This window comes from Tachyglossus aculeatus, chromosome 18 (assembly GCF_015852505.1).
Source record: "Tachyglossus aculeatus isolate mTacAcu1 chromosome 18, mTacAcu1.pri, whole genome shotgun sequence".
Classification (NCBI taxonomy): domain Eukaryota; kingdom Metazoa; phylum Chordata; class Mammalia; order Monotremata; family Tachyglossidae; genus Tachyglossus; species Tachyglossus aculeatus.
In genome coordinates, this window is record NC_052083.1 from 24,315,442 (window position 1) to 24,326,227 (window position 10,786).

Consider the following 10,786-nt stretch of genomic DNA (forward strand, 5'->3'; position numbering starts at 1 on the left):
GATGAAGCAGTGTGAAGCAGCATGGCCTAATGGATAGAGCACTGGCCTGGGAATCAGAAGGCCCTGGCGTCTAATCCCGGCTCCACCACTTTTCTGCGGGGTGACCTTGGGCAAGTCGCTTAATATCTCTGTGCCATAATTACCTCATGTATAAAATGAGAATTAAGACTGTGAGCCCCCTGTAGGACAGGGTCTGTGTACAACGCAATTATCTTGTATCTTCCCCAGTGCTTAGTACAGTTTCTGGCATATAGTAAGTACTTAACAAATACCATATATTATTATTATTATTATTCTTGTTATTATTAATGAGCTGTTGGGTGTGAAGAAGAAGGGAGTCCCAGGCAAGAGGTCAGTGGCAGAAGAGATGAGAATAATGCCCAGTCAGTATGGAGGCTTAAGTGCAGTGAAGCACATAAACTGGCGTTTAGAGGGAAAAGAGAAGGGATAGTTACAGCACTTAGCACATAGTAAGTGCCTAACAACTACCATGTGAGCCTCATTTGGGACAACCTGATTACCTTGTATCTACCCCAGCACTTAGAACAGTGCTTGGCGTGTAGTAAGCACTTAACAAAAACCATTATTATTATTATTATTATTATTATTATTATTATTATTATTATTACCGTAATTATTATTGTTAATTATTATAGGTAGGAGGGGAGAGAATTGATGGACTGCCTTAAGGCCAGTGGAGAACTCACTCTTTATTATGGCCACCTCCTGTTGAGAGGACATTTCCCTATTCACATTGGGTGAGCTCAGGGTGGGTGCACCACGGGATCAAAAACTGACATCCAATGGACCCATCTGTTTGGAGTACCATCCCCGGGCTTCACGAAAGTCTGGAGACAGGTCATCTTTCGAGAAATCCTTGAAAGTGCCTCGAAATCCTGAGGGGCCCTGGAACCGAGGAGGTGGTTGTGGCTGTAGCCTCAAGGATATCAGGGACCTGAGCCAGAGGGGAATGTGCCAAGAGCCTGGACCGTGAATGATGACGAGAAACAGCATGACCTAGGGAAAGAACCTGGGCTTGAGAGTCAGGAAACCTGGGTTCAAATCCCAGTTCTGCCATTTCTCTGCTGTATAGTCTTGGTCAGGTTACTTCTCTTTGTGCCTGTTTCCTCATCTATAAAGTAAATATTCGATGCCTCTTCTCCCTCCCATTTTTAAACTGGGAGCGCCGGGAAGGGCAGGGACTGGGTCAGACCGGATTACCTTATATCTACAACAATGCTCAATACGGTGCTTGGCACATAGTAAACGCTTTACGTATCTAACAATCATATTATCATCTTCCCAGGAAGTAGGACCTCTGCCACCTTGGGTGTTTGGGTGAATCTCTGAGGGCTTTTAACACAAGCTTCAGAGCTGAGGCTGCACTTGGTTCAACAGTAAACACCTCTCCCTCTGGGTCGGTAAAGAGAGGCACTCCAGGACCTCTCTCTTTCTCTCTATCTCTCAACACAGGACCTAATAAATAATAATGACAATAATAATTGTGGCATTTCTTTAGATCTTCCCTCCCCTCCTCTCTCCCAGGCTCCCCACCCCATCCCTCTTCTCCTCCTCCTTCCTGAGCCCTACCCCGCTCCCAGCTTTTCCCTCTTCACAATGATTTCTCTCCTATCTCCTTCTCAGATTAAGCAGACGTCCTGATGGGAAACCAGACCAGAGTGACTGAGTTCATCCTCCGGGGGCTGACGGGGGCCGTTAAGTGGCAGGAGGTGATTTTCTTCTTTCTGTTTGTCACCTATGCGCTGAGCATCACCTGGCACCTAACCATCTGCACCCTCACCCTGCTGGACTCCCGCCTCCACACCCCCATGTAGTTCTTCCTGCACTGCTTCTCCTTCCTGCAGATCTGCTTCACCTCCTCCTGCATTCCCAAATTCCTGGCCGCCATCGCTTCCGGAGACAGAACCATCTCCTTTTCCAACTGCTGCACTCAGCTGTTTTTCGTCATCCTCTTTTAGGAGTGACCGAGTTCTTCCGCTTGGCCCCAATATCCAACGACCGCTATGTCGCCATCTGCCGGCCGCTGCACTACACGACCGTCATGAGCCCGTGTGTCTGCACCCTACTGGTCCTCTGCTCCTGGCTAACCGGGTTCCTGATCATCTTTCCTTCTATTGTCCTTGACCTCCAACTGGACTTCTGTGGCCTGGTAGACATTGACCATTTCTTCTGTGACATCTCCCCTCTGTTCATGCTCTCCTGCTTTCGTCTTGGCAGTGGGGACACTCCTGTTCACCTTGGCGTTAGTGGTCATGTCCTACACTGCCATTACCCACACCATCCTGAGACTGCCCTCCGTTCAGCAGGGGAAAAAGGCCTTTTCCACCGGCTCCTCTCACATGGTCGTGATCTCCATCGCATACGGCAGCTGCATCTTTATGTACATCTAACCGTCTGCCAAGGACAGGGTGGACTTCACCAAGGGGGTGGCCGTGCTGAACACTTCCGTGACACCCCGGTTGAACCCTTTCATCTACACCCTGCAGAACAAGCAGGTCAAGCAGACCATCAGGGACCTGTTGCACCACGTTCGATTTTCCTCCAGGAGGTGAGGGCTCCTCGGAGACAAAATCCATCAGGAAAATGTGCAGGAGATACAAAGGCTGGACCGTAGAGACTCGGTTCCTGGACATTAGCCTAATGCTTCATCTGATCTGCATTAATTATCCATCCCTCTGTGTGTCCCCCCGCACCTGTCCTTCTGGAAATCCCTCCCCTGGCCAGATCCTCCTGCTACCTCAGCGCTTTGTCCTCATCCATTCAGGGTGGAGTCAAGCCTTTTCATTCTGCACGAGAGTGACATTCCGAGGTTTGTTAAGCGGGTCCGTGCCTAAGCCAATAGAAATCCCCAGGTTCACGGTGTTTTTTGCAAATCTCGTTCCGTATCCACCTGAGGCCCTGTAGCTGGAGGAGTGACGTCACTGGTCATTACGGGAAGGGGAAGCCAAAGGTTCACCACTTTTTACTCCCATTCTAATAATAATAATAATAATAATAATGGCGTTTATTAAGTGCTTACTATGTGCAAAACACTGTTCTAAGCGCTGGGGTGGATACAAGGTGATCAGGTTGTCCCACGGGGGGCTCACAGTCTTAATCCCCATTTTACAGATGAGGTAACTGAGGCTCAGAGAAGTGAAGTGACTTGCCCATGGTCACATAGCAGACATGTGGCGGAGCCAGGATTTGAATCCATGACCTCTGACTCCAAAGCCCGGGCTCTTTCCACTGAGCCACGCTGCTTCCCCCAACTCACTCCTCTTTCTCAATTCATTCATTCATTCATTCAATCGTATTTATTGAGCGTTTACTGTGTGCAGAGCACTGTACTAAGCGCTTGGGATGTACAAGTTGGCAACATATAGAGATGGTCCCTACCCAACAGTGGGCTCACAGTCTAAAAGGGGGAGACAGAGAACAAAACAAAACATATTAACAAAATAAAATAAATAGAATAAATATTTACAAATCCCACCCACTCAATCCCCTCTCTTAGTCCTAACCTCCCAATCCCCAACTCACCCCCAACCTCTCACTCCCCATCTCACAACAATCCTCAGCATATTTGCATATGTGTCAGTTATACTGTCCATTCACTGATTCAGTCTGATTTGGTTAGACATTCCCATCGGTCCTATTTGTTCTGCTCCCTAGCTGATCCCTTTTTGACCCTGGCTCCCACTCTTTGGAAATCATCTCTACCTCCTCCATTCAAATGGAAACTATTGAATGGCAGGAACCATGTGACTTTCATCAGCTGTGCTCTTTCAAGCGCTTAGTATTGTGCCTAGGACTCAGTAGACACTCATTAGATGTCATTTGATTGACTGATAGATTGCCTAAAAGTCAGTAAGCCCTCAGTAAATACTTAAGGATTGAGAGATGGATTTCTTTGCACTCGGCACCCCACATCTACAATCCAGACCGCAGGGGCAACAATTACCTTGTTTGGAGATGGGAAGAAAAGGCCAGGGCAGCCCTGAAACGCCCCACAGCAACAGAGGTTCTGCGCTTGGGGCTCCATTGTGGAAGCACGCTGGGGTGTCCTCTCTGCCACGGAGCTAAAGCCTGAGGAAACTGACAAATCGAAGGGAAGAAGGAGCCACCGCCTACCAGTCTGTCAATCAATGGTATTTACTGAACGCGTACGGTGTGCAGAACAGCGTGCCGAGTGCTTCAGAGGGCCCAATAGACCTAGGAGAAACGATCTATAGGTCATCTTTGTCATTCTCTATCTCCCTCCTCCCTCTCCTCATGGTTAAGTAGACAGACTCGGGTGACCACGTGGGTGAGGAGGATATGTTGGAATGAAAAGACTGGCAGTAGGAGGAAGGAACAGGACGACGGGTAAATGCGGTGATAGGGGTTCTTGGAAAGGGAAATAACTTTCTCCTACCTCCTAAGGAAGGACAGTGCTAGTGATGAGTTCCATTGAGAGAAGAGGCGAGGTAGGACCCTGGGGATAAAAGCAGTAAATCCCCCGACAGATGCTAAAGCTCTTTGAAGACAGGGATCAGGTTTATTTTTTATGGCCTACCACGTGCCAAGCACTGTACTAACCGTTGGGGCAGATACAAGATAATCAGGATAGGCATAGTCCCTCTTCCACCTGGAGATCACAATCTAAGTAAGAGAGTGAAGGTTTCAATCCACATTTTTTAATGGTATTTGTTTAGTGCTTACTATCTGTCACTGTTCTAAGTGCTGTAGTAGATACAAATTAGTTTGGACACAATCCTTGTCCCTCCTGGGGCTCATTTGAAGCAGCAGAGAGTACAGGAGAACTGAGCCACAGAGAAGTTAAGCGGCTTGCCCATGGTCACGCAGCAGTCACGTGGCAGAGCCAAGGTTAGTACCCAGGTACTCCGACTCCCAGGCCAAGGATTTTTTCCACTAGGCCATGCTGCTTCCCAGGTATTGTTTCCATTGTCACCTCCCAAGCTCTCAGTACAGGTCTGGACCCCGCGTGGAAGCTCAGGAAATATGATTGATGGATTAATTGAGAGTAGGTTCCATTCCCAAATAGTCCTGTATGTCAACCACCTGTGGGCCCAGTCACCATTTGAAGAAGGAGGATCCACATTGCTCCATCTTGCTTACTCTTTTCTTGCTCTGCCCTCCTTTACTCTTCTCCCTCTCCCTTCTGTGTCGCCTTGATTTATTCCCTTAATTTACCCCCCACCCCCGCAGCCACACAACACTTAAGTACATATCTGTAATTTTATTTATTTATATGGATATCTGATTCCCTCTCTAGACTTGTAAGTTCGTTGTGGGCAAGAAATGTGTCTGTTCTATTGTTACATTGGTCTCTCCCAAGCGCTTAATACAGTGCTGTGCACACAGTAAGCACTCAATTAAATGATTGACTGGCTGAAAGACTTGGTCACCTGGACTGGGAATTAATGGCTTGGAATAGTTGCAGCTCGGCCCCCCCTCCCCCCACAGACCCTCTGAATGAGGCTCCAAGCCGGGTATCAAACGTTCACAGTCAGAGCCACCAGGAAGTCTACCATTCATTAGTGTCTCCTGACTAACCCTGGGGAGACTTTCATTGTTCTCACAATTGGTCCCCTTGTGCCCACCAGGAACCAAAGAGAATAAAACCCACACTGTTTCTCCTGCATTAGGTAGAGTAGCCCCTATACATCTCAAAGGTTCCAGACTGACTCCCCTGCAATGAGCAGGGAAAAATCCTGATGCCTTCCTTCCTACACACTTTGGTCTCATGTTGATTTGACGGGGTCGCGTGTCCAATGGTGATGGGAGGGCAAAATCGAGCATCGTTTGGAGAGGTGCGTGAAAGCCCGGAACAGGGGAATAGATGAGAAATTACACACAGGAATGGCATTATCTCAGGGTTTCTTCCCTGCCAACTGCAAGATGGGCAAGGGAATCAGGGCACAGTGCTAGGGGAGCGAGGACCTCTCATGTTCACTTTGGTTCATTCCCTTTCCATTGTGGATTTCAGAGCCTCAATCTATGGACGACTGCAGCCACCTTCCCTCCAGACCCGGGCTCCCAGAGCCTGTGATCCTGTCGTGGAGCCCTTGTTCAGAACTGGTAATTATCAGTCAATACATCAATCAGTCAATAGGATTTGAGAGCTTATTGTGCGCAGAGCACTTCGTGAAGCACTTGGGAGGGTATAACTGATTTGGTAGACGGTTTCCCTGTTCGCAGTAAACTTCCAGTATAGAGGAAGTGAGATACATAAATATAAATCGATACGCGAATTACAAATATATATATAAGTGCTATAGTATTGAAGGTGGGGTGAATAGCAAGTACTTAAAAGGTAAACATCCAAGTGTATAAGAGGTGCAGAAGGGAGAGGGAGTAGAGAAGCAGCAAAGCTTGGTGGCAAGAACATGGGCCTGGGACTTAGAGTGCAGTGGGTTCTAATCCCAACTCCGTCACTTGTCTGCTTTGTGACCTTGGGCAAGCCACTTAACTTCTCTGGGCCTCAGTTACCTCATCTGTAAAAATGGGGATTAAGACTGTGATCCCCACCTGAGACAACCTGATTACCTTGTATCTACTCCATCGTTTAGTGCAGTTCTTGGCACAAAGTAAGTGCTTAACCAATTCCATAACTATTATTAAAGGAAAAGAGGGCTTCATCCGGAAACACCTCTGTGAGAGACGAATACAAACACACACATGCGTGCACACGGACGGCTCAGTGGAAAGAGCACGGGCTTTGGAGTCAGAGGTCATGGGTTCGAATTCCGACCCCGCCACATCTCCGCTGTGTGATCTTGGGCAAGTCACTTCACTTCTCTGGGCCTCAGTTACCTCATCTGTAAAATGGGGTTTAAGACTGTGAGCCCCACGTGGGACAACCTGATCACCTTGTATTCCCCCCCAGCACTTAGAACAGTGCTTTGCACATAGTAAGCACTTAACAAATGCCAATTATTATTATTATTATTATTACACACACACACACACACACACACACACACACACACACACACACACACATCTGAACTCAATGCCCAATCTGCTCTTTCTCATCCTTATTTTTCCAAGCAGGATCCTTTTGATCCAGAGATGCTCCCTGATGACTGGTTAGTATCTGAGTACCTCACCTGCACCATGTACCCGGAGCCTCTAATCTTCAGAAGCAGTGCTCTCTAGTGGAAAAGGCACATCCTGGATGTCAGAGGACCTGGTTCTCATCCATGCCCTGCCAGGTACCTGCTAGGTGACCTTTGACCAGTCACTTAATTTCTCCATGCTTCAGTTCCCTCATCTGCAAAATGGGAATTCAATTATTGGTCTGTCTCCTACTTAGGTTGTGAACCTAGAGAGAGACCTGATTACCTTGTTTATTATTCATCCAGGGCAGACATCCCGGACTTGTCCCATGGGAGCCTTCTCCTTTTTCTGGCAGCATCTCCAGGGAATGACTGGGCCATGAGGTCCTTATCACTCACTGGTTCTTATGCCCATGACCCCAAACACTCTTCCTCCCTCAAGGTTCCTGACAACCTCAGTTATCTAGATGTTGACAGTTGATGGGTTGGGGCAATGCCGTGACTCACTGGAAAGAGCACGGGCTTGGGACTCAGAGTTCATGGGTTCTAATACCGACTCCATCACTTGTCAGCTGTGTGACTTTGGGCAAGTCACTTTACTTCTCCGTGCCTCAGTTCCCTCACCTGTAAAATGGAGACTAAGACTGTGAGCCCCACATGGGACAACCTGATCACTTTGTATCACCCCAGCGCTTAGAACAGTGCTCTGCACATAATAAGCACTTAGCAAATACCATTATTATTATTGTTATGTATTCAGATGAAACCTTGACATTCATGGGCTTGTGCAAAGATCAATTTTCCCCTTTATCGCATGTACACAAGGCATGCAGAGGCCCATGCTCCATCAGGCAGTCTGCACCCATTCTCAACAATCAGGTATCTATGCTATTCAAATTCTCATTTTGACCATGCTATTGGTAGGTATGTTTATGTTTGCCACCCCATATGAATGGAAGCTCCTTGTGGGCAAGGGATAGTTGTGGTGTACTTCCCCGGGCTATTAGGGCCGGACCTGCCCAAATGGGTGCTCAGTAAAGATAATCTCTACTCCAACCATCACGCAGGTTTTCGGAGATGAAGCCTAGGGGTCACAGCTGGAACAACCACGCTTCTCTTGTCCCGCGGGAAGGTGACTGCCATCAACCCATGAAGTCATCTCAAGGACTGAGTTGTGACCCTGCAATGCCAGACGTGTCCCACAGCCGGAGTGGTTTCTGCCCAGCTGGTCTAGTGGGAGAGGAGTCACAGTACTCTGTCCCCCTCCAGTGAGCTGGATTGACAGTCCTCTGACGTTGGATAACAGGAGCCACATTTCAGCCATGAGGAATCACACGCAAGTGACTGAGTTCATCCTCCTAGGGCTCATGGACGACCCGGACTTGCAAGCGGTGATTTTCCTCTACATGTCTTGCATTTCCTTCTGCCTTCAGGACATCTCCATCTGGATGTCTGCCCGCCACCTAAAACTCAAAATGTCCAAGACTGAACTCCTTGCCTTCCCTCCCAAACCCTGCCCTCTCCCTGACTTCCCATCACTGTTGATGGCACTACCATCTTTCCCGTCTCACAAGCCCGCAACCTTGGTGTCATCCTCGACTCCGCTCTCTCATTCACCCCTCACATCCAAGCCGTCACCAAAACCTGCCGGTCTCAGCTCCGCAACATTGCCAAGATCCGCCCTTTCCTCTCCATCCAAACCGCTACCCTGTTCGTTCAAGCTCTCATCCTATCCCGTCTGGACTACTGCATCAGCCTTCTCTCTGATCTCCCATCCTCGTGACTCTCCCCTCTTCAATCCATACTTCATGCTGCTGCCCGGATTGTCTTTGTCCAGAAACGGTCTGGGCATGTTACTCCCCTCCTCAAAACTCTCCAGTGGCTACCAATCAATCTGCGCATCAGGCAGAAATTCCTCACCCTCGGCTTCAAGGCTCTCCATCACCTTGCCCCTTCCTATCTCACCTCCCTTCTCTCCTTCTACAGCCCAGCCCGCACCCTCCGCTCCTCTGCCGCTAATCTCCTCACCGTGCCTCGTTCTCGCCTGTCCCGCCATCGACCCCCGGACCACGTCATCCCCCGGGCCTGGAATGCCCCCCCTGCCCATCCGCCAAGCTAGCTCTCCTCCTCCCTTCAAGGCCCTACTGAGAGCTCACCTCCTCCAGGAGGCCTTCCCAGACTGAGCCCCTTCCTTCCTCTCCCCCTTGTCCCCCTCTCCATCCCCCACCTTACCTCCTTCCCTTTCCCACAGCACCTGCATATATGTATATATGTTTGTACATATTTATTACTCTATTTATTTATTTATTTTACTTGTACCTATCTATTCTATTTATTTTATTTTGTTAGTATGTTTTGTTTTGTTCTCTGTCTCCCCCTTCTAGACTGTGAGCCCACTGTTGGGTAGGGACTGTCTCTATATGTTGCCAACTTGTACTTCCCAAGCGCTTAGTACAGTGCTCTACACACAATAAGCACTCAATAAATACGATTGATTGATTGATTGATTGATGTCTGCCTCCTACATACTGAGTGTCACCGGCAACCTGATCATTGTCACCCTCACCCTACTGGATTCCTGCCTCCTCGCCCCTGTGTATTTCTTCCTGCGCTGCTTCTCCTTCCTGGAGATCTGCGTCACCTCCGCCTGCATCCCCAGATTCCTCGCTACCATAATCACAGGGGACAGAAACATTTCCTACAACTGTTGTGCAACTCAGCTATTCTTTTTTCTGCTGGGGGTGACCGCGTTCTTCCTCCTGGCCGCCATGTCCTATGACCGCTATGTCGCCATCTGCCGGCCGCTGCACTACACGACCGTCATGAGCCAGAGAGTCTGCACCCTGCTGCTCCTCTGCTCCTGGCTAACCGGGTTCCTGTTCATCTGTCCTCCCCTCATCCTTGGCCTCCAACTGGACCTCTGTGGCCCGGTAGCCATCGACCATTTCTTCTGTGACATCTCCCCTCTGCTCCTGCTCTCCTGCTCGTACACCGGGTTCCTGGAGCTGATGGCTTTCGTCTTGGCCATGGGGACACAACTGGTCACCTTGGTGTTAGTGGCCGTGTCCTACTCAGCCATCACCCGCGCCATCCTGAGACTGCCCTCCGCTCAGCAGAGGAAAAAGGCCTTTTCCACCTGCTCCTCCCACACGGTCGTGGTCTCCATCACATACGGGAGCTGCATCTGTATGTACATCAAACCGTCTGCCAAGGACAGGGTGGACTTAAACAAGGGGGTGGCCCTGCTCTTCACTTCCGTGGTCCCCATACTGAACCCCTTCATCTACACCTTACGGAACCAGCAGGTCAAGCAGGCCATCAGGGACCTGGTGTACCGAGTTGAATTTATCACCAAGGGGTGAGGATTCTTCAGCGACGAGATCCCACAGCAAAACATGCAGGGAATGCAGAGCGTTGACCACAGAGACTCGGTACCAGTACATTAGCGTAATGCTTCACCTGCTGTCTCACAAACAGGACCTGACGGTTCTCCATCCCTCTGTGCGCCCCTGCACCCGCCCTCCTGGAAATCCCTCCCCTGGCCAGATCTCCCTGCTACCTCAGCCCTAATTCCTCATCCACTCAGGGGGGAGTCAAGCCTTTTCACTCCACTTGAGAGGCGTTCCGAGATTTGTTCAGCGGTTCTGTGCCAAAGCCAATAGAAATCTCCAGGTTTAATGTGTTTTTTGCAAATCTCCGCCTGTATCCGGGCCAAGTGAGGC

The 10,786-nt window shown here is 49.3% G+C and overlaps 1 protein-coding gene across 1 annotated transcript; it reads left to right on the forward strand.

Annotated features, from left to right (window-relative positions):
• The first annotated feature begins 8,386 nt into the window (after positions 1–8,386).
• Positions 8,387–10,548, forward strand: LOC119940070 (olfactory receptor 6C74-like). The gene is made up of 3 exons (XM_038760115.1): positions 8,387–8,480; positions 9,585–10,422; positions 10,542–10,548. Exons 1-3 carry the CDS (start codon positions 8,387–8,389, stop codon positions 10,546–10,548), a joined length of 939 nt encoding a protein of 312 aa, XP_038616043.1.
• Positions 10,549–10,786: the final 238 nt, after the last annotated feature.

Bases quoted from the DNA above. Each gene is read 5' to 3' on its own strand.
- LOC119940070 (XM_038760115.1), top strand. From the start codon at position 8,387: ATGAGGAATCACACGCAAGTGACTGAGTTCATCCTCCTAGGGCTCATG. The intron at 8,481-9,584 runs TTTCCTTCTGCC...TGATGTCTGCCT, and splicing joins TTTCCTCTACATGTCTTGCA to CCTACATACTGAGTGTCACC.